General features: G+C 45.0%; 1 protein-coding gene across 1 annotated transcript in view; it reads left to right on the forward strand.

Annotated features, from left to right (window-relative positions):
* Positions 1-24,632, forward strand: part of LOC147710108 (E3 ubiquitin-protein ligase TRIM39-like) — a 286,153-nt gene that overhangs the window by 88,278 nt on the left and 173,243 nt on the right. The window contains exons 2-3 of the mRNA XM_086920808.1: positions 15,639-15,734; positions 18,703-18,930. Coding sequence (XP_086776934.1) covers positions 15,639-15,734; positions 18,703-18,930 — 324 coding nt within the window. The remainder of the gene's footprint in view (positions 1-15,638; positions 15,735-18,702; positions 18,931-24,632) is intronic.

Consider the following 24,632-nt stretch of genomic DNA (forward strand, 5'->3'; position numbering starts at 1 on the left):
GTTACGTGTTAACTACTCTCCTGTTGCATTTCAATGCTAGAAAACGGGTTCTGTGTGAGCATTTACGTGAACGAACATTTGTTTAAATGGCTAAACCACTTAAACGCGCTGCCGTGTGTGCTTGCCGGTTGGTGTTACACTTGCGCTTCTTACTATCGTGGTTGCTCTTACCTTACGGGTTGCATTCGTGTTTCCTCTCCGTGATACGATTTACGGATGTCTGTACAAGTCGGGCTTTTACGTTACGCGCGTTACGCGCCTAAGCTGTGGGAGTGGCTACTTTTTTCTCTAATCTAACTTTATTGGTCGACTGCGGAGTGAATGACAAGCATCTTGGCCCTTAGTGTTTATGCTACGGCCAGAACCTGTGTGAAATAAGTCAGTGGTGAAATCAAAACGGTTACAAAATAACAATGTGAGTGCATAAATACATTTCATATAAACCTCATATGTAACATGTAAATTCGACGCGGTCATTGAGCCCGTTGGGCTTGTAACTGTTTAGGTGATATATCCAGTAATTTTCTCGTTTGAGCAAGTTCTTTCGATTTGATAAACCCTCTGTTTTTGGAACCATTTCTAAAATGCAAGCTTGTAATTGGCTGATATGGTGCTGTTTTTCTGAGAAGTGTGTCGCCACTGTAGATTTCAGGGAGCCAGTCCTTATGTTGCTCTTGTGCTCATTTAGTCTAACTTTGAGCTTTCTTTCCGTTTGGCCCACATACACTGACCCGCAAGGGCACTTCAGTATGTAAATAATGTTCATCGTGTCACACGTAGCATTGACTTTTAATGGAATTTTATGTCCTTTCATGCGGTGAGGGATACTATTCCCCTTTATTATATTGTGGCAATTGCTGCAGTTCATGCACGGGATAGTTCCTCTGAAAGAACTCAATGCCTCTGCTTTCTTCGTGTGTTTTAGCATTTCTCCTAAGTTGCGGCCTCTAGTATGGGCAAACAATGGTTCCTTCTGTATCAAGTTTTAGCATCTGCCAGTGTCTTTTTATGACTTTTTTAAATAGGGAGCTTACATTCGAGAATTTGCTTACGCACGTTATTCTGTTTTCTGTTTGTTTGGGTTTAGGTGTTCGTAGTTCCTCTTGTGGTTTCTGTAATGCTCTTGTTAGCGCTGTTTTGACCGTGGGACCTGGGTATCCCCTGTCCAAGAATCTACGTTCCATGTACTCCAATTGTTTGAGGCACTCTGGTTTGTCCGAGACCAATCTCCTAACCCTGAGAAACTGAGAGTAGGGTAAATGGGTTTTGAGTGATTGAGGGTGATGGCTATCAAATTTCAACAAGTTGTTTCTGTCAGTTGGCTTTCGATACAGGTTAGTGTGAAATGTGTTACCAATCCTGGTTATTTCCACATCTAGAAATTGGATGTTTTTCTGACTGATCTGCCATGTGAAGCTTATACGGTCGTTTCTTTGGTTTAATATTTCCAGTTGGGTGATCAAGGATTCCGTTTCTCCTTTCCATACGATGAAAATGTCATCAATAAATCTTACATACATTAGTAGTTGTGATGCCCATTCTTGGTTGTTATAGATGTATTGCTTTTCAAATGATGACATATACAGGTTGGCATACGCCGGGGCGGCGCAATTGCCCATAGAAGTTCCACTAAGTTGTATGAGCCATCTATTGTTGTATGTGAAGTAAATGTTCATGAGGGTAAATTCCATTAGTTCGATCAGGAAAACTTGTAAGTCTTGTGGGTATGTGCTGTTCAATAAAGCATACTCTATCGCCTCTAATCCCTCTTGGTGAGGTATTGACGTATATAACGCCTTAACGTCGATGGTTGCCATTACAATGTTTTCTTCAGTGTGTAAGTGTCGCAGCTTGTTTAAAAAGTCTGTAGAATCTTTGATATAAGATAGTGATTTTAGTACCATGGGTTGTAAGTACTTATCTAGGAATTTTCCAACTGGTTCGTGGAGACTTCGTTTGGTTGACACAATTGGGGTTTTGCACAAATCCTTATGTACTTTGGGTACCATATATAACGTTGGGCTTGTAGGGCTTTCCTGTGTGAGATATTTTTGAGTCTTTTCCGTGATAATGCCTCTTTCCTGGGCTCTTTGGAGAATCGCTTGTAAGGATTTCCGGATGTCTTCAGTTGGATTGTGCTCTATTTCCATATATAGTTGTTGGTCCTCTATATGCTCTCTGACTGTTGTTTGATAATAGGATGAATTCAATATGACCAAGGCCCCTCCTTTGTCCGTTTTTTGGCATATGATTTTATCATTGCGGGCTATGGCTTCAATGATGCCATATTCTTTGTTTGTCATGTTTTTCGTTTTGCTCTTCTTGTTGAAATTTATTTTGGCTATATCGCGTTTGCATAGGTCCTCAAATAAATCAATGGTTTTATGACTGATCGGTGGCATGTAAGTGCTGCTGGTTTTTAAACCCCTAAGTTCATCTGTGGGTTTGGGTTTGATATCGCTGGCCACATTATCAAAGAAGTGTTGCAGTCTAATTTTTCGAGTAAGTTTAAACAGACTGACGTCTAGTTCCAATTTGTTAGTATGTGCCGTGGGTACGTAAGACGTTCCTTTTTGAAGTGTGTCAATTTGATTTTATTGAACCTTTCATCCGAGATGTTAATGACTAGATTCTCTATGTCTGTTGTTGTTTTTTCGGCTTGTCTCTCTTGGTGGTGGTCCTCGTTTGCGGAGCTGCTTTTTCTTTGTTTTTTTCGACCTCCCCTCTGGGGTCTTCCCCCTCTATGTTGCCTTCCTCTAAAAAAGGCGCAGCTGTTGGTGGAGTAGTTTTAGTTGCTGAAGGTTCAGTGCTACGGGTTCGCCCTTGAGGGACTGTTTGTTTTTCACTGTCCGTAGACGATGTATCTGTGTGTGACGTATACGTTCTCGTTTGACGTCTTTTGGCGTACACCTCCACCCACGTATATACTTCCTGTAGCTTGTAGTCAAGCGTGTCTCTTCGATATTTTCTCAATTTTCTTTCGTTAACCTCTTGCGTATGCTTTGATAGTTGATTGTTTATGTCTTCTAGTGTTTTCTTCAGTTCTTCTTCTGACATTGTTTTTTAAGCTCTTCAGTGGTAGTTTTGATATCTGTGGCTAGTTCTTCCAGTACTTTGGACAGTTCTTCAATTATCAATAGGATCAAGTCCAAACTGCACTTACTGAGGATAGCATATCATCGTTCGGTGAATGGTTTTGAATTCTTGCATAAGGATGGTTTCAGGGAAATTCGGAGGCCTCTGGGTATTCGTTGGGCCTTGTGGTATTTCACCATGGTGCTGGCATGCAGCCGCTGGTTGATTTCTTTTCTGGTTAGATATAGAAGGTGTTTAATTTGTTGTTCTTTGTTCTTGGTATAGGTGTGTTCTGATGTTTCCGTTTGTATTAAAAAATAAATTCTCTCACTGGCTTCTGCAGTAAATGCAAATGTTTCAGCTCTGATGTCCGTGGATAAAGTTATGTCATCGTATTGCATGTTGATTTTGGGCGTGCCCCGTCCCGGTGGGGGGTAATAGCTAAATTGGCTTTTGGTTGAGGGATGTGCACCTCCTTGTTTTAAATAGTTTTTGCGTGCTCAAAGGTATCACTCCCCTCCAGGAGTGTTAGTGAATGTATCCAAATGTAGCAGACCTATTGCGTCATAGGTCTCTCACCCTTGACACTGCTGCAGTGGCTGATTGATATTCAGCAAAAATTCATAAGCGAGGTTTCCTTAGTTCACTTTACTTTTTATTTGTAGTAGTGATTTCATCATTTTAATTCATGTACATTTTCATTACTTTTAGTGTTTGAATCATTCCAATTTTAACTGATCCAATGCATTTCGGTGCATCCAGCACCTTCATCAGGGCAATATCTAAAACACACAAATACACAAACTCAGTATAAACTGAAAAACAATCATAGTCACTATCAATGTTACCGTATTACATTCATAATGCATTAATGCACATGCTCTTGGTTTTTCTGAATAACTTCTTCAGTATATCATGAACTTATACTTTCTAGCTAAACCCTACGTGTTATTCTGAACTACTGTTGCATTTCAACGCTGAAAAACGGGTTACGTGTTAACTACTCTCCTGTTGCATTTCAATGCTAGAAAACGGGTTCCGTGTGAGCATTTACGTGAACGAACATTTGTTTAAATGGCTAAACCACTTAAACGCGCTGCCGTGTGTGCTTGCCGGTTGGTGTTACACTCGCGCTTCTTACTATCGTGGTTGCTCTTACCTTACGGGTTGCATTCGTGTTTCCTCTCCGTGATGCGATTTACGGATGTCTGTACAAGTCGGGCTTTTACGTTACGCGCGTTACGCGCCTAAGCTGTGGGAGTGGCTACTTTTTTCTCTAATCTAGCTTTATTGGTCGACTGTGGTGTGAATGACAAGCGTCTTGGCCCTTAGTGTTTATGCTACGGCCAGAACCTGTGTGAAATAAGTCAGTGGTGAAATCAAAACGGTTACAAAATAACAATGTGAGTGCATCAATGCATTTCATATAAACCTCATATGTAACATGTAAATTCGACGTGGTCATTGAGCCCGTTGGGCTTGTAACTGTTTAGGTGATATATCCAGTAATTTTCTCGTTTGAGCAAGTTCTTTCGATTTGATAAACCTTCTGTTTTTGGAACCACTTCTAAAATGCAAGCTTGTAATTGGCTGATATGGTGCTGTTTTTCTGAGAAGTGTGTCGTCACTGTAGATTTCAGGGAACCAGTCCTTATGTTGCTCTTGTGCTCATTTAGTCTAACTTTGAGCTTTCTTTCCGTTTGGCCCACATACACTGACCCGCAAGGGCACTTCAGTATGTAAATAATGTTCATCGTGTCACACGTAGCATTGACTTTTAATGGAATTTTATGTCCTTTCATGGGGTGAGGGATACTATTCCCCTTTATTATATTGTGGCAATTGCTGCAGTTCATGCACGGGATAGTTCCTCTGAAAGAACTCAATGCCTCTGCTTTCTTCGTGTGTTTTAGCATTTCTCCTAAGTTGCGGCCTCCAGTATGGGCAAACAATGGTTCCTTATCAAATATTCCTTTGAAATCTGTATCAAGTTTTAGCATCTGCCAGTGTCTTTTTATGACTTTTTTAAATAGGGAGCTTACATTCGAGAATTTGCTTACGCACATTATTCTGTTTTCTGTTTGTTTGGGTTTAGGTGTTCGTAGTTCCTCTTGTGGTTTCTGTAATGCTCTTGTTAGCGCTGTTTTGACCGTAGGACCTGGGTATCCCCTGTCCAAGAATCTACGTTCCATGTACTCCAATTGTTTGAGGCACTCTTCTTTCTTTCAACAACACTTCAGAGGAATGCGATACCATGCTTTTTTTCTTGTTTCATCTCTAATGCTGAACAGCATTGACAAAACGAATGGCTCGTCCTTTTAAAGCTGAGACCTACTAGCTTTGCTAAAAGTCTAGGAAAAGTCAATGGGTGTGTACTGACAAAGCCAAAAGGCCAAAGCTCGTTTCGCTCTCTCCCTCCCTGTCTCACCCCCTCTCTTCTTCTCCACGAGTCCTCCCCCGCCCCCCTTGCCCTCCCCTCTGTCTTTTGCGCGCCCCTTTCTCCTTTTTGCACGTCAGACCTTATACATGTGTACACGTTCACATACCACTGCCTCCTACGTATATACATGCTCCTGATTCCTGTGTTTCTGTGCGCTCTCGCCCTGCCCCCCTCCGCGCAGTGCCAGAGCTTGTTCGAATGGCTCCTTTGCCTTTCCTCGCACTCCCCCTCCCTTCTCATCAGCTTTAATCAGGCTCCTTTGCTTGTAATTCCCCTCCCTTATCCCCCACCCTTCTCGTCACCCCTGCTGGCATTCCCCCCTCACTTCTTGCCCAGTCCTTGCCCCCCCTCCAGGAGCTTTGCTCTACATTCTGTCTGGAACACTCCCAAAAGACTCCTTTGCTCACAACAGCCGTGTCTGGTCCTGTCTGTATCCCTATGTGTGCATGTTGCTCTTCTCAAAACTCGTATGTGTACATGTCGCCTGACTTATTACCCATAGACTCCATGTCCACGCCCCTTTCTTCTTTTTGCACGTCAGACCTATTACATGCGTACAGGTTCACGTACCACTGCCTCCTACGCATATACATGCTCCTGATTCCTGTGTTTCGGTGCACCCTCGTCACCACGCCCTATACTCCCATATGTACATGTCACTAACTTCTACACTCCTGTATGTGCACATACACACTTCCTATTCTCTCATGTGTGCACCTCTTATATCCTTCTGTGTATACGTCACCTTTACACGAACCGCTATATGAGCACAACAGTTCCCGCTATACATGCACACATCAGTGTCTCCTGTATGCGGACATGGTACTTACTCCTGAGCGCACGTGTACCGTCTTTTATTTCTGTATGTCCATACACTACTGTGGCACATATGTACACGCTCTGTCGTGCAGAAGGGTTGATAAAGCCCATAATACAATCAGCATAACGGACACACAACTAAACTTTTATCTACACCCTCCAGGAGCTTTGCGCTACATTCTGTCTGGAACAAGTAGATGAATCGCGTCTTCCTTGGTTTGGTATTAAACACTAGTATAGTTCTGGAGTGGTGGACCCACAACACCTACGTGCCTTAGTGCAACTGCACCTGCTGCACCATCAATAGCCACGCCCCTGACCATTTCCTGTTTGTGTGCATGTCACTGTTTCAGATATTCCTATGCGTGCACACGGCACTCCACTACTTCCTTTGCTACTATGTCTGTGCATGCTAGTGAGTGGTATGTCATAAGTGTACACCTGCCACACTTAGGTATATGTTTCCTTATTATAGATGCTCGTTTATCTATGCTTCGTGTGCACAGGTAACCATCTCCCAAAGGCATATATTGACACAGGCCACTGTCTCCTCTGTGAGTGCTGGCACTATCTGACCTGTGTGTGCACACGTCACTCATCTCTCCCCTCCGTCCTTCGCTCTTGTCCTCCCCCTCTCTTCTTACCCTCCCTCTCTCCCTCTACCCTCTCTCCCTTTCCCTCTCTCCCTTTTCCTCACTTCCCTCTCCCTCTCTCCCTTTCCCTCTCTTCCCTCTCCTCTCTCGCAGTCTCCGTCTCTCTCTCCTCTCTCCCCCTGTCTCTCTCCTCTCTCCCCCTCTCTCTCTCCCCTCTCTCCACCTCTCTCTATCCTCTCTCTCCTCTCTCCCTCTCTTTACCCTCTCCCTCCTCTCCTTTTTCTCCCTCTCCCCATCTCCCACTCTGCACCACTCACCATCACCACATCATCACTCAGCATCACCCCAGCATCACTCAGCATCACCCCAGCATCACTCAGCACCACCACAGCACCACTCAGCATCACCACATCATCACTCAGCGCTACCCCAGCATCACTCAGCACCTCCACATTATCACTCAGCACCACCACATTATCAATCACTCAGCGCCACCCCTGCATCACTCAGTGCCACCTCAGCATAACTTAGCGCAACCACAGCATCACTCAGCGCAACCACAGCATCACTCAGCGCAACCACAGCATCACTCAGCGCAACCACAGCATCACTCAGGGCAACCACAGCATCACTCAGGGCAACCACAGCATCACTCAGCGCAACAACAGCATCACTCAGCACCACCACATCATCACTCAGCACCACTACAGCACTACTCCGCGCCACCACAGCATCACTCAGCAACACCACAGCATCACTCAGCACCCCCCAGCATCACTCTGCACCACTCACCATCACCACATCATCACTCAGCATCACCCCAGCATCACTCAGCCCCACCACAGCACCACTCAGCATCACCACATCATCACTCAGCGCTACCCCAGCATCACTCAGCATCTCCACAGCACCACTCAGCACCACCACATTATCACTCAGCGCCACCCCAGCATCACTCAGTGCCACCCCAGCGCAACCACAGCATCACTCAGCGCAACCACAGCATCACTCAGTGCCACCCCAGCATCACTCAGCACCACCACAGCATCACTGGTTCAAATATGTTCTTTCAATGTTTCAAGCTGTTTTCAAGCTTTCACGCTTTATTACAAATCACAAAAAGATGTTAATATTTCACTTCTGTTCTTGGATTTTCGTCACAATAAAAAACACTGAACATAATCTTCACAAACATTATTTACAAAAATTTAAGCTATTGCCATTGCAAATTAAATACATTATTTAAGTATTAATTATTTAAAAACATTAAAAGCATTGTTATTTGTAATATCAATACATATAAGTCACTTAAATACAAAACATGTTGCATTACAAATGCTATAGGTGTCACATTTGCGAAAGTTATAACTATTGCCATTGTAAATGACAAAGCTTTTAGTTTAACTAATTGAAAAAATAACATTAAAAAAATCATTTATAAGACCAATAGCTCAAACTTTCCTAATGCGAGCCCTATTGCATTTCCAATGCTTGTTTGATATGTTGCCACCTTCTTCAGGACAAAAACAATACAATCTCCCACACAACTTCACAGAAAAATAATGATTAAAACAAATACTTGTGTGGAGTAATATATAAAATAACAATAACTCCACTGTTATTTTCCCAAACGTCAAATCTCAGTGTAAAAATCATCGAAATGATACTTTACATCATAAGTTATTTCTTCTCTCATATCCATTCTCGAAGGGGGTATTCCTACTGTCTCAGTACCACCATATACATTCGTGCAGCACCCCTATGCACTTCTTCCCCGCACAATGTACAGTGTATTTATTACCCTTCACCCCCATGTGCATCCCTCCAGCACCCTGTTCTACTTTGTTCCCACAGTGGAGTTAATTCCCCCTCTCACCCCTTCTCATTAGGATACTGAGGGTTCCAAGTTATCATTTTGGTCCCCAGTTTTCAGTGTCATACAGTTATGTGAATTATTTATTTCAAGTTTTTGTGTTTCCAAAGCCGCACATCTCTTACAATCCTACTGCAAACCTTTACACTCGCCATTCAATAACGATAAGACTTCCTCTTCCGGCCTCCACTTTCTCGTCCAGGTGCCAAGAGGTGCTTTCTGTCCCTTGTTTCCCCGCTTATTATCTGTCGGAAAACAATGTTATTCTTTTAGAACACTGGGATGAAATGTGGGATTTTTACTGCATAATGATGTATAGGAGTATTTTGTGAACTCCTGTGTAGGATTTTGTGGGAAATTAAAACTCTGTGCAATCTTGGCATTGACTTAGTATGGATTTAGTGATGTAGATACTTGTGGTATGAGCGGAAACTGTGGAGTGATTGTCTGAAGATAAATAGGTGTTTTTCGTATTTCCTTCCTAATTGAATTTACTGTTAATACGGTGCTCTGACCCCTTGGTTTGTGGGGATCCTCTTTTTTTTGTCTAGTAGATTTCTTTAAAGTAGTGCCACGTCTAAATGTTGTCAAGCATTTAGGCGTAAAGTACTGCGGAATCTCTTTATCAATTAGCAATAAGTGCCAATGATGAAGCTAGTTTACCAGGGAGTCTGACCCTGGGCCCAAACGGGCATAAAGAAGTGACACCATTGTCTGCGTCCTTGTCTATGATACTTGGGACTGGTGCCTACAATCTGGATATGTGTGGCCGGTGCTTACATCGGGGGTGTGGAATTTAATAAAATATCTACTTGTCCATGGGACAGTTTGTTTCATAAATCTACTTGACCTGTAACGAAATCCACTTGTCCTTTTGATGCAATGTAGAGTGATGACACATTATGGCAGCAATTTCATTATATAAAAGCTCTGATAATGGCCCCTTTGATTATGCCAGAGCTCATACCATAGTAGGGTTTGAATACTAGCAATTCCCTTATTTTACCACCTTCCTGCAGATCTACATACTGGGGCTGGAGGTAGCAGTAAGCAATATTTCCCCATGGTTAGAATACCCTTTTGAGCCTCTGCAAACCTACGAACATGTATGCTCAATGGGGTTTCATCAACTCGTCTCTAATCTTTTCCAATACAGAGAAAGGCTGGAAATTTACTCCTGAGAAGGGTAGAAGTAAAACTTCTTCCAGGGCTGGGGGGAGGGGGTGGGAGTGGTTTGTGGGAAAGTGGACTTGTTACCGCTCAAGAGATTTTCGCATGTAATCTAATGTAATGTAATAGGTTTTTCTATAGCGCAGTTTGCACTCCATGGAGCATCTTGGCGCTTTGAGAAAGGATAGGCAGAATCAGGTGAGGGCCTAGCTGGGAAAAGGGACTGCTATATCAGATTAGGGATTTGCACATAGTGCTTGATAGATTAAATATCCAGGTTTTAAGGGCCTTTCTGCAGTCTGTTTCTCTTTCTATTTGGCGCAGGGGCGGCGGAAGAATGTTCCGGGCCTTAGACCCCAGAACTGCCAGGGCCTTTCCTCCTCTGGTTTTTAATCTGAAGTTAGGAATGGTCAGGAGGTTGGCTTTTTGAGATCTGAGATTGCGCAGGGGAGAGTAGTGTTTAAACATCCTCCGGATGTAGCTGGGTCCTTTCCCATGAAAGGCCCTAAAGGTTATTAGAAGGACTTTGAAAAGGACCCGTTTCTGGATCGGCAGCCAGTGTCGTATATCCATTACTGCTGTGGCTAAAGTTCTTCTATTCCAGCCCAACACCAGTCTTGCCGCGGCGTGTTGTACCATTTGTAATTTATGACATATTATTTTATTTGTCCCTGCATATAGGCTGTTGCAGTAGTCGAGGCGAGATGTCATAAGTGTTACTGCAGCCATTTTCCGTGCCTGAAATGGTATAAGGTCAAAACATGTTCTAAGTATTTTAATGAGGCCGAAACATGTTCCGGCCACCGCTACTGCCTGGTGTTTAAAAGTCAGCGAAGAGTCAAATCTAATCCCTAAATTCCGGGCTGACGTGACGGTGTTAGGGGGCCATCCACATCCTCCGGCCACCATAGGGAGGGGTTGAACTGTTTCTCTTTCCCAAAAGGCAGGATCTCTGTCTTCCCTGTATTGCATTTAAGATGGTTTGCGCTCATCCATTGGAATGCGGCTTTGAGGCAGGTCTTAAGCTTCCTTTCAGCTTCTCCGGTGACATCCTCCATCACCAGGATGAGCTGCGTATCATCTGCATATGATATGGTGGAGATGTCATAGGATGATATAAGGGCAATCAGGGGGGCCAGATATAGGTGAAAGAGTATCGGGCTCAAAAACGAGCCCTGAGGCACTCCCGAAGTAAGTGGTTTTTCTTCGGATATGAACCGGCCTAAGGTCACCACTTGGCGCCTTTCGGCTGGAAAACTTTTTAGCCACCCTAATGCGCTCCCAGCTATCCCTGCCACGGCTAGTTGGTCCACCAAGATGGTATGTGAGACCGTATCAAATGCCGCGGACAGGTCTAGAAGCACCAATACCGCCTTTTTTCCTGGTCCATTGCGGCCCTTAAAGTTTCAGAGGTGAATATCAGGGCTGATTCAGTTGAATGCTGGGACCTAAAGCCTGCTTGATTAGGGTGCCATGTGTTATTGGCTTCTAGGAATGGAGTGAACTGCCTATTCACAAATTGTTCGGTTAATTTACAGAGGGTTGGGAGCAGAGAAATGGGTCGCAAATTAGTCAAAGTGGTTGGGTTTGCAAGTTGTTTTTTCTGCAGGGGCTTCACTGCTGCAAGTTTCCATTCCTCAGGCACTAGGCCAAGGTTAAGGGAGGAGTTAATGATGGTGTTTATAATGGGATTAACAATATCTATCATATTGTGGAGGACATATGGGGGGCAGGGGTCAAAGGGGGAGCCTGATTTGATCTTTAAGATTTCTGCCCAAGGAAAGAGTGGACAGTAGGTCGATAGTGGCTGTGGGGCCTGTATGTACTGATTCTTTATAGATCAGTGGGTGGAGGAAGTCTTTTGTGAGTTCTTGGATATTTCCTTCAAAGAACTCAGCTATTGTGGTACATAGATTCTGAGAGGGGGGGATCTCTTTTTGCATGGATTTGGGATTGGTAAAAGCATTAACTATTTTAAAAAGTTCCTTCTGTTGGTTATTACTGTTGGTTATGGCCTCCGTATAGAAATGCTTTTTTGCGATTTTTATTTGTCCATGATATTGGCGGCGTGCAGCTTTGTAGTTGTTCTGGTCTATTTCTTCATAGTTAGTGCGCCATTTCCGTTCTAGCGCCCTGACTTTCCTCTGTTCCTCTTTTAAGGCCCGTGTAAACCAGGAGGCTGAAGGTTTCTTTCTGGCGCTTAGCCTAGCGTGGGGGCTCCCTGAGCTTAATGTGTTTATCCAGTCTCTGAGGATTTGACTGTCCTTAGTAGGTTCTCCAGTAGGAGTGGGCTTGGTCTCTGCAGCTCTAGTTAGAAATGTGTCGTGTCCTATCAAGGTTTTCCAACTGGGTTCTCCCTGGGAGAGTCTAGATGAGTTATCGGAGTTTTTTAGCTTTTTACCGGTCATTACTAAAAGGTTAAAGAGGATAAGGTTATGGTCTGTCCATGGTAAAATTTGGGGTGTTTTGACCGAAAGTGTCCCTAGATTCAAGCAGACGCAATCAAGGATATGTCCCGCTTTATGTGTGGGATTAGTTGTGGTCAGGGTTAGGCCTAGGCCATTCATAGTGTCCCTAAAACAGATTGCTGCCGGGTCTATAGAGGAGTCTAAATGTATGTTCACGTCTTCTAAGCATGTGAAGTTAGCAGATTTAAGAGCTACGTTGCTGATAGGTGGCCCAATACTCTCCAAGAAGTCAGTGTGTTTCCCTGGTGGCCGGTAAATCAGCACGCCTGTAAAGGTACCTTTTTGGCGAAGCCCATATTTTCTGCCCCTTTAAGGTCTGGGATTGCAAAGGTTTGACAGTTGAGTGTCTCCCGGTATGCAATAGCAATGCCACCCCCCCCTTTGAATTGCTCTATCCTCCCTGGAAATAAGGTATCCCGGTGGAAGCGTATTTGTAACATCTGGATTACTATTATGCGTTAACCATGTCTCCGTCATAAAAAGACAATCCAGATTCCTTTCAGTTATAAGGTCATAGATGTCCAGGGCGTGTTTGGCCATTGACCTGACATTTATAAGTCCACTTCTCAGATCTTCTGTCCGCCTGTTGTTTAGGGGATTAATATAAGGGCCAAAACTTTCCCTACTATATTTACAATTCCAATGTCCTATCCATTCTGTCATAGTCAGAGGGTGTATACATCGATTAGGATCGGAATTCAGATCAAGTAGGTAGTCCCTTGAATGTTGTATAATTAAACCAGGGGTCATGGCCCCGGGCCCGACCGTGGCGCAGACGGGCTTACCTTTGGCGCACCTTCGGCGCACTTCCGGCGAGCCCGCTGCGCCCGCCCGCTGTGCGGCCGGGTAGAGCCTGCCATTTATGCTCGTTAGGGCGGGGTTCCAAGAAAAGCTAGTGCAACCGGCCAAAATCCTTCTAATAGGGCCGCTCCGCTCCGCCCAATGCGTGCCCCAGCAGCACCTAATCGGCTGCGGGGACCAGGGTTCGAGCGTGGTCGTGGTGTGGCAAAAAAAGTGTGCAAACTAGCAATCAGTCAGTGCAAATCCGATAAAAACACTTATATAATATTTAAAACAATCTTTGCAGTTTTCCCTGGCTTTCCGCCTCAGGGAGATGAACTTGCCTTGAGCAAATCTACGCATGCATATTTGCTCGTGCTAAAATGCAGTTCACAAATATTTTCTAGGAGTAGGATTTCCTGGCCTACTTCTGTAAATTCTAGTGAGTTCATGAAAGCCGCAAATCTACACTAATGCAACGACATATACCAATGGTGCACTTTTGTGGCTTTCTTTAGGAATTGGGCCCCTATTTAGATCTGGCGTTAACCAAGACCTTTTGTTTTTATTAAAATTATATTCCTCTCTCTCTCTCTCTCTCTACCTACCGTCTGGCTTCACTGTGAGTGACAGCATCCGCTCTTTAGCAAGGAGCATTTCGGCACACAAAGTAGTTTTGTTCAGTGCCAGGAACTACTGTGGCAATGTGTTTTTTTGAGACAAAAATATTTTTTGTAGAAGGATGAGGGCCTGGCAGCTCCCAAAAATATAAAGTTGTACAAAAACCGTGTTAAAACAAGACACGCATTGACAAAACCAAAAGGCTGATCACCAATGTCATAGCTATTGGCTTTGCCAATGTTTGTTTATTTTCATGTTTCCTATAATTTTGTTGAAATTGGTTACAGGTATTTTTCATCATGAGTATTTTTGGGAAATACTACCCTGCATATTGTTCAACTTTGCAAACGTATGTACACGCTTTTATACTGGAATCACTGTCAGTAGTGCAGTCTGAACTTACAACATTTCCTTAGAACACTCACCCTAATAATATAGGCTTAGTATTAAGGGACCATAAATATAAATTCAGACAGCATTAACCACCGGACACAAATATTACCTTAACTGCAAACAGTGCCCTTTCCTCATCCCTAATGCGGTACTGAAATCCGACAGCCAAATGGGTTTGTGCTGCAGGGGGTTGGGCCTACTTGTTTCAAGGGCAAAGTAAACATGAAAACTTGTTGGCCTTGACCCCAAATAATTTGTCCTGGGCATCGATCGGGCTATAGGAATTTCACACCCCTGTTACATGCCTGCTATGTATGACTAGTACTTACAATCTGTGTAAGATGCGCCTTTACTTACAATATTGTATTGTTTTGTTATGTGATTTGTAGAGTGCGGCGTAAGGGTGGAGGACGAGATCATTCCTGTTTTGTCTGGAAGAGCCACGTCTTGAGGTTCCTTCTGAAGTCCATGAGTGAGGGGAGGTTCTGAGGTGTTGTTGGAGGTCGTTCAATGACTTGGCTGCGAGGTATGAGAAGGAGCGCCTTCGCTTCTGGCCGTCTTGATGAGAGGGAGATGTGCTCTCGCCAGGGACGCACATCAAAGGTGTCTGGTGGGTTGGTAGAAGTTGAGGCAGCAACGTTGCTTCTGCAGTTGGCAGAGTTTGCTTTGGCAGTGCTGGTTGAGTCGGTAAGGGAGAGGGTGAGCTGTATGTTGTCACCGTAGGATACTATGTTGATGTCATGGGGTCTGACGCTGTCTGAGTATGGCGTCATGTAGACGTTGTAAAGTGTTAGGCTGAGCGAAGATCCTTGAGAGCCGTGGGGCCAGGGTTCCTGGCGATGGGAGTTGCCCAGGCATGGACGGGTACAGACGGGCATGCCTTTGCTGTGCACATTCACTGTGTGATCGCAGTGCGGCCTGCATTAAGTAGGGCCTCGGGTGGGTGGGAATTCTGTCGGTGGGAAGCACAGTGAGTGGAAAAAACCCAGGCGGAATACGCGTATGAAAACCTAGGCAGCTGCAGTGTCGTCTGGTCAAACGGCAGCAAGTGGATCAGGCTTGAACTGGAGTCCACAGGCAAGTAGCGGGTTAGGATTGGCTGGTACTTAAAGTCTGGGGGCCTGATTCACAAAGGCAAACTTAGACCACAAGTTTACGTTTTGACCTGAAGTCCAAGTTTAGACCTAAAGTCTAACTTTACTGGTAGAAAAGCTAGGCTTTGCTCTGAGTTTAGACCAAAAGTCTAACTTAGACCAAATGTCAGTAAAGTTAGACTTCCGTTCTAAACTTAGACTTTTGATCTAAGTTTACCTTTGTGAATCGTGCCCCGGGCTTGTGCAGTTGTCCCTTTTGTGATTCCACTCCCTATCCATCTTTACATATTTCTTGCACTCTCATCTCTGCAGGTAAAACTTCAAGAGTGGCTGCGTCCTCTGAAAAAGGATGAGGAATATATTCTGGAGTCTAAACTCAAGGAAGAGGAACAATATAAAACCATGAGGGTGAGTGCCAGCAGTAAACCCTGTGTGTCTGTTCATGTCTGTGCCCTTGTATGTGTGGACCTGTTAAAATCGACAAGTCACCCAAAGGAATGGGTTATCATCCCCACCAGGTAAATTCACTGACCGGAGTCACTGCCCTGGATATTGGGGCTCAAATTTGCCCAGGGTTTGTCCTAAAACAAACAAAGTGTCGTGTGCTTGAAGACAATTTCTACAATAGAACTTATCTCAGTTCCTCTGTGAGCGCACACACACTAATGTGTGCATCTGTACGAGTGTGTTCCTCTGTGAGGTTATGTATGCATGGAGCGGAGATATCCAGCTGTGAGTATGTGCATGCGTCTGTGCATCTGTGAGTGTGCACACTAATGTGTACATCTGTATGAGTTTGTGCTTCTGTGAGTTTATGTATGCACAGAGCGGAGATATCCATCTGTGAGTATGTGCATGCATCTATGCATCTATGCATCTGTGAGTATGCACATGAATGTGTGCTTCTGTGTGAATGTGTGCCTCTGTGAGGTTATGTATGCATGAAGCGGAGCTATCCATCTGTGTGTATGTGCATGCATCTATGCATCTGTGTGCAAGTGTGATTATGCAGTTGTGCATATGTATGAGTGTGTGCCTCTGTGAGGTTATGTATGCACAGAGTGGATTTATGCATCTGTGAGTATGTGCATGCATCTATGCATCTGTGAGTGCGCACACTAATGTGTGCATCTGTGTGAGTGTGTGCCTCTGTGAGGTTATATATGCACGGAGCAGAGATATGCATCTGTGAGTATATGCACGCATCTATGCATCCATGTGCAAGTGTGATCATGCATTTGTACATATGTAAGAGTGTGTGCCTCTGTAAGTTTGTGTATACGTGTATCGGAACACTGTTCAGAGGGCCACGCGGCTACTGGATCCAACCGAGGTGTCTGAGGCCTTTCACTCGCGATGTCACAGGGCCCGCCCTCCTATGGATCCTGTTCACCTGGGTCAAGCACCCCTTCTGCACCTAAATCTCACTAGGGTAGTGTAGCTCAAACCGTCAAGGCTCCTTTGGGGGAAGCTCAGATACAGATCAGTGAACATGGCTCATAACTCAACGTGGAGCAGTGCGAACAATAAATCAATGTGCAGTCAAATACTTGTTTTTATATAAAAGGAACTATTTTAATTCTAACTCTACACAAACAGATAAACAATGTTCAAAAGCAATATTACAAACTCCTTGGGGTTAGGGCTCTTGTAGTTGTCAAGCCACTCTCTGTCCTCCCTCCTCACGTGCAACAGGTTCAGTGTTATTCCCCAATCACTGATGGCCTCATCCAGGGAATGTAAATCAGTAAGTCGTACTCAAGTGTTCTTACCTTGGACTCTGTTAGTAAGTTCAGTCTCCAGAGTCTAGGGGTTTGCAGTACCAATGGTGGTTTGTCCCCTGCGGTCTCAAAGGCCCAATTGTTAGTTTAACTATTCCGGTGGTAGGTAACCCTTCAGCGATGCAGCGTGGTCCTCTTCTGGATCGGCTACATCGGGCCGAGCGCATTCACACATGGCAGCACCTGGCAGACCCATTACAGCCCTCTACATGCATACTAATGAAGCAGCTCAGGAGTGCAACCCTCTATCTGTATACTAGTGACACATCAGCGAAGCACAACCATCTACCTGAATACGAGTGATACATACAGGAGCACAACCCTCTACCCGTGACACAGCACAGGAGCACAACCCTCTACCTGTGTACTAGTGATGCAGCACAGGAGCACAACCCTCTACCTATATAATAGTGACACAGCATAGGAGCACAGCCCTCTACCTGTATACCCATGATACATACAGGACCACAACCCTCTACCGTATTCTAGTGACACATACAGGAGTCCAGGCCCCTCTACCTGTATACTAGTGACACATACAGGAGCACCGCCCTCTGCCTGTATACTAGTGGCACATCACAGAGGCACAACCCTCCACCTGTATACTAGTGACACATACAGGAGCACGTCCCTCTTCCTGTATACTAGTGACACTGCACAAGAGCATGACCCTCCACCTGTATACTAGTGACACATACAGGAGCCCAGCCCCCCAGCAGGATTGGAGACATACGTGACTCCACTGTATTCCCGATGGCGCACACTCTGTTATTCTACGCTAGGGTGTGACATACCTTATCTGATAGCTCACAGCCTCCTATCCCCAGATAGGACAAGATGTCACACCAACCTCCTTGTCCATCCTCTGTAGCAATTTGTTGGGAATTACCTGAAGGGACTGGAGCTGTAACATTGATGTATCTGTTAATTCTTGATTTCTCGTTTTCATAGCACAAAACCCATAATCCTGCTATAATTTTGAGTATGAAATTACTACATTAGTAATTCCACCTCACTCTCCATGGGGGCGATAGTAGATACCCCCTGAGCGTCTCCTGGGCGAACACAGCCAATGTCTTTGCAGCACAGGGGCAGCCCGCACTCCCCGCATCTTTGGTCTTACATCCCAAGGACTGAAAGTTCCTGTTTCACCTCTTTGACATTCTCTCCTGTCAGTCACATCGACTCGCACTTGATTTTAGCAGTCTCTCCACTCAGCCCGTCTCTGGGTCTTTGACTGTCTCTGCCTGCGGTGGGTTCTCTTCCGTGCACTCTCTCCATGGATCGAGTGTCTCTGCCTGCGGTGGGTTCTCTTCCTTCCACTCTCTCCATGGATCGACCTTCTCTGCAGCTTCACAAATTCTGACCTCTCAACAGTTCATGAGGTGTCGGAGGGAAGGGGGAGGGCAAGAGTGTGAGAAGGACAGAAGACGGTAGAAGGGAAGGTGGTAAGAGGTTGAGGTCAGAAATTACGAAAAGCACGCTAGTGTTCTGAAGAAACTATCAACCTCTCCACCTCCCTCTGGACTCCCACTCTAAGAACGGCTTGTAGAAAGCTTTTTTATATCTAACCATCTTTTCTTTGCTCCTGACAGGACACGTTAAGAATTGAGAAACAGAAAATTGAATCTGAGTTTAAAAAACTGCAGCAACTCCTGAAAGAAAATAAGCAAACACTGCATGAAAAACTGGAGGAGATGGAGAAGAAAATTACCATGGTAGAAAATGTAAATATCACAAAACCGTCCAATCAAATCACCTCTCTCAATGCCCTGATAACGGAGACAGAAAAGTGTGTGGCGCCGGCGTGGGAACTCCTGAAGGTGAGATACTGTTTGGTAAATACAACAAAAGAAGGAAGTGGAATATTCATATTTTGTGTGCAGTGTTACATGTGTCGGCGGAACACACATGATCTCCTGTCAGGGTCAATGCACAGTGACGCCATGCACTCCGACAGGCACACAACATACATACAGACAGTTCTATACTGTCCCTTTTATGCAGGGAGCCCAATACAAACATACAAACAATTGACTTTACATTAACTTCTTACAGTGTCACATACAGGTCAATAAACCATCTCAATATGCAGATGAGTTGTTTTATGTTTATGCATTTTTTTGTATTATGGGCGTTGCAGCACACCAACCAATCCCAGTGACAGTAATTAATATAGGGAGACAAGGGAGCAGAATGTAAACAAGCACTGGCGTTGCCAATAGGTCTCGCAGTAGGAAAGTTGGAGCTATTGGTTTTGTAAATGACATTTTATATTTATATATCGTTATTGGCATTGTCAATAACAATATATAAATATAAAATGTCATTTACAAAACCAATAGCTCCAACTTTCCTACTGCGAGACCTATTGGCAACGCCAGTGCTTGTTCATCCCTCTTGTGCACTTACTGCAAAAAAGACACTGTGATGTAATTACTGTTTAACATGGGCTAAAGGTCGGATTTGAAAACCTGAGGAAATGGGAGATCGTGGTGGAGTTACCACAAGTTACTCTTTCTCGAAAAATCTCTAAATAACCTTCCAGAGCATCACTCTAATGTTATTACCGCTGGTTGGCATCGCCCCTGTTTTCAGAAGACATCTTCTAAACGGAGGCTGAAATATTATCGCTCTCGATGTCTGCCCTGCCTTCACCGGTGCTGCTGCCTTCCTGACTCGGAGACACCTCGTTTCCCGTCAGCCCCTTCTGTGACATGCAGCAAAAGCAGCGTCTACCACTTTGAAGATCCCCCCGCTCATGCAAGCTGACACAGACATGCTTTACAAAAAACCCACAGCCAATCTGTTGATCATTACTTATTAACAAAGGCCTTCGGGCTTAAAGTCCTGTGTAAAAAAAAGAAAAAGAAAAAGAAATGTGTGGGTTACGGCACTATTGGTCTTCCAGCGCCTGGTAAAAATAAATAAATAAATAAGCTTGGCCCCTTAGGCTACCACAAACCATCACTTTCCATTGCGCATAAAATGTGCCATGTAACAGTAAAGCATTTAATATCTGTGGCGCATTCTATCGACAGAGCCCGCGCTGCCCTGCGTCTCGGAATCTGATGTTTCGCTGAAGGCTACGACTTGAAACCAGCTGGGTCGGCTCATCCCCAGGCCTGCACCTCGTGTGCACGTTTGTATTAGCCTGCGTGAAGTGGGGATTAAAAACACTGAAACACCAAGGAGAGGTTAGAAGGGAGAGCAGAAGGGTCTAACAGGGAAAGCGAGAAAGGACGAAATTGAGGCTGATTACAGGCAGGGAAACTGAAAGTACGGCCGGCCTGCGGCCGGCCATGAATAATTAGGGGAGGAGAAGCCCTTTGATGTGCTGTGTGAACTGAAAGTACGGCCGGCCTGCGGCCGGCCATGAATAATTAGGGGAGGAGAAGCCCTTTGATGTGCTGTGCTGGCCGTGAATGCGCTTGCTTGTTTGCTCACGTGATTCACGTGAACTTCAAGAAAACCGCAGCAGAAAGCCCTTGGTTTGACGAGGATTTTGGCTACTTGAATTCTCGCTCCCTCAATGCGCTTGCGCGCATTGTAGGTCACGAGACCTAAAAACAGGATGAAAATGTGCAGCCTAGTGAGAAGCAAAATCTGTGAGAAATGGAAAGAAACAAACTTTCTCAGAAGTGTGAAAACACTTCTTTCTGTTCTACAGCTCTTACTTTTTTCCTAATGGACACTTGATATTTTTAAGGATGAACAGTGAGCTATATCATTCGTAATTTAGAAAAGGTAATGATTGTTTTAAAATATTTCTTTTTTGGCAATCACAACAGCAGATCACAGATATATATCAATAAATATGTCAGCACTTAAGTTCACACTGGAAACAGTAGTATGACCATATATCAGCAAGCAATGTAGAAGTGGAATTAGTGTACCTGGAAACGTGTTGTTCCAATAATATAGCAAATGGAAGTAACAAAGTTATTAACACAGTCGAGGCCAGCATCGCCGCCGAGCCATCGCAACGATTATGCAGGGGTGTCTAATTTGTCAAGGAGTTTAAGCACTTGCATATCCCAGAGCCTGGCAGCAGCACCACCCCCTTAGAGCTGCAGATCATGATACATGGGTCAGCCTCCGCTACTGCCCATTTATGTGCCACTCTGAGCCAACATTGTACCGAGGGGTCTGTGCTGCCTTCCAGGACATTGCTATCAGGCGCCTAAATAGAGCCGTGGCCAGGTCTTCCGGCTTCATTTAGTGTTTGATGCGTTTCGGCCGTTTTGCAAACTCTTTCGAGCAGAGGATTGGGAGGTAAGTGCATATTTAATGCAAAATATGTTCCATCACTTGCACCGAAACCTGTGCTAGTGTCGGACAATCCCACACCATGTGTAAAAAAGTCGCTTCTGGGTGTCCAGAGCGCGGGCACAGTGGGGCCACACCTGGGAACCTCTTGTGGAGCCACTGCGGTGTAAAGTAGTTTTTTTTGGGGGGGGGGGGGGGGGGGGGAACCTTTATTTACATATCAAAGTACACGGCTATTCAGCCTTACATCCCGGAGGCTAGGCAGCATTATAAGAAGAGGATGATCTGTGCACACAGTGTATAATACAAAATCGTACAAGGTTTAATTTTATGTTATAAGTAATGAGAACAGAAATTAAAATACCATAAAAGAGCACCAGAAACAGTGCGAAAAAGGCAAGGCAAAAGTACTTAAGTGCGACAGTACCCAGCGCGGGAGAAGGCTGGGCCTTGTGCCCAAAGAGCACACGTATGAACAGTGCAAAACGAACGATATCGGGAGGGGAAGAATGCAGGATTTGCAAGGTAATGGCAGTTTAGTTGGAATTAAAGGCTAAGGGGAAAGTCGTACCTCCAATGGGGCAGTGCCAGATATCACCCCTGTATTCGTTCCAGGCACCCCAGATCCCAATCCACTTCTTGGGCTTACCCCGGGTCACATAAACTGTTTTCTCGCGAAGCATGCGCCAGTCCATATTGGATTTCCACAATTCCACAGAGGGAGGCGATGTGGCTCCCCATTTCTGAGCGATGTCGCGCTTTGCCACCATGTTTCCCAAAGTGGCCCATTGGGTTTGCACATTATTGTAGTCCGTGGGGCCCCACACGGTGTAAAGTAGGTTTGATGTAAATAATGAAACTGCGTAAACCTCAGGTGGGCATTATATGAAACTCTCTTCACGTGCTCCACTGCCATCCCCCACTGTTTAACTGTCAAAGCCCCCAAAACACTCCTCCCATCGAGGCTTACTGTGTAGTGCATGGTCCGTGTCAGCAGCCTGCTGAGATTTGTATGTCATATTATGTTATGGTAACCTGATTTGTAAAGCGCACGGCTACTCAGCAGAGTGTCCCAGCGCTCAGGCTAAGGACAACAGACCAAGGAACCTAACTTGACTGCCTGAAGAGGCATGTCTTCAGTTTCCTCTTGAAGGCAGTAAGATTACTGACCAACTGGGGTCTGCTGGAATTTTGTTTCAGTTGAGTGGTCTCAAGTAAGAAAATAATCTCACGCCTACTCTAAGACGATTGATTCGCGGTAGAGGATGAACGAAGGGTACGCACTGGGATGTATTCGCTGATCCTGTCTCTGAGGTAAACCACGCCGGCGCCGTGTAAGGCCTGATGAGCCTTATGCATTAAGACCATGGCATTAAAAACACTCTTCTTTTTATAGGGATCAAGCGGAGGCCTTTCGATGAAAGGACATGTGAGACCTAGGTGGGAGTCTGAGTAGCAGTCTAGCTGCCAAATTCAACCGCCTGGAGTCTATTGAGAAGAAAATCAGGGCGACCGAGGGAGAGGGCATTCCCATAATCCAGTCTTGTGTATCCACCCTCCACTGTATACTAGTGACACATACAGGAACACAACCCTCTACCTGTATACTAGTGACACAGCATAGGAGCACAACACTCCACCTATATACTAGTGACACATACATGAGCACAATCCTCTACCTCTATACTAGTGGCACATCACAGGAGCCCGACCATCTATCTGTATACTAGTGGCACATACATAAGCACTGCCCTCTACCTAAATACTAGTGGCACATCACAGGAGCACAACCCTCTACCTGTATACTAGTGGCACATCACAGGAGCACAACCCTCTACCTGTATACTAGTGACACAGCATAGGAGCACGTCCCTCTACCTGTATACTAGTGACACAGCAGAGGAGCACAACACTACTCCTATATACTAGTAACAAATCCAGGAGAAAAACCATCCACCTGTATACTGGTGGCACAACAAAGGAGCGTAACCCTCTACCTGTATTACTAGTGGCGCATCACAGGAGCAGAGGAGCACAACCCTCTACCTGTAAATTAGTGACACAGCACAAGAGCACAACCCTCTACCTGTATACTAGTGACACATACAGGAGCACAACCCTCTACATGTATACTGGTGGCACATCAAAGGAGTACACTCCTCTTCCTGTATACTAGTGACACAGCATAGGAGCACGTCCCTCTACCTTTATACTAGTGACAAAGCAGAGGAGCACAACCCTCCACCTGTATACTAATGACACATACAGGAGCACAACCTTCCACCTGTATGGTAGTGACACAGCACAAGAGCACAACACTCTACCTGTATATTAGTGACACATACAGGAGCACACCCTCCACTGTATACTAGTGGCACATACAGGAACACAACCCTCTACCTGTTTACTAGTGGCCCATCACAGGAGCACGATCAGCTACCTGTGTAGTAGTTACACATACAGGAGCATGTCCCTCTACCTGTATACTAGTGACACAGCATAGGAGCATGTCCCTCTACCTTTATACTAGTGACACAGCACAAGAGCACAACCCTCTACCTGTATATTAGTGACATGCATAGGAGCACGTCCCTCTACCTGTATACTAGTGGCACATACAGGAGCATAACATCTACTGTGTACTAGTGACACGTACAGAAACACAACCCTCTACCTGTATACTAGTGACACAGCATAGGAGCACGTCCCTCTGCCTGTATACTAGTGACACAGCAGTTGAGCACAACACTCCACCTATATACTAGTAACACATACAGGAGCACAACCCTCTACCTGTATACTGGTGGCACATCAAAGGAGCACTACCCTCTACCTGTATATTAGTGACACATACAGGAGCACAAACCTCTACCTGTATACTAGTGACACAGCACAAGATCGCAACCCTCTACCTGTATACCAGTGAAACATACAGGAACACAACCCTCTACCTGTATACTAGTGACACTTACAGGAGCACAACCCTCTTCCTGTATACTAGTGACACATACAGGAGCACAGCCCTCTACCTGTATACTAGTGGCACATCACAGGAGCACGTCCCTCTACCTTTATACTAGTAACACAGCAGAGGAGCACAACCCTCCACCTGTATAGTAGTGACACAGCACAAGAGCACAACCCTCTACCTGTATGTTAGTGACACATACAGGAGCACAACCCTCCACTGTATAGTAGTGACACATACAGGAACACAACCCTCTACCTGTTTACTAGTAGCACATCACAGGAGCAC

This window comes from Lissotriton vulgaris, chromosome 5 (genome assembly GCF_964263255.1).
Source record: "Lissotriton vulgaris chromosome 5, aLisVul1.2, whole genome shotgun sequence".
Classification (NCBI taxonomy): domain Eukaryota; kingdom Metazoa; phylum Chordata; class Amphibia; order Caudata; family Salamandridae; genus Lissotriton; species Lissotriton vulgaris.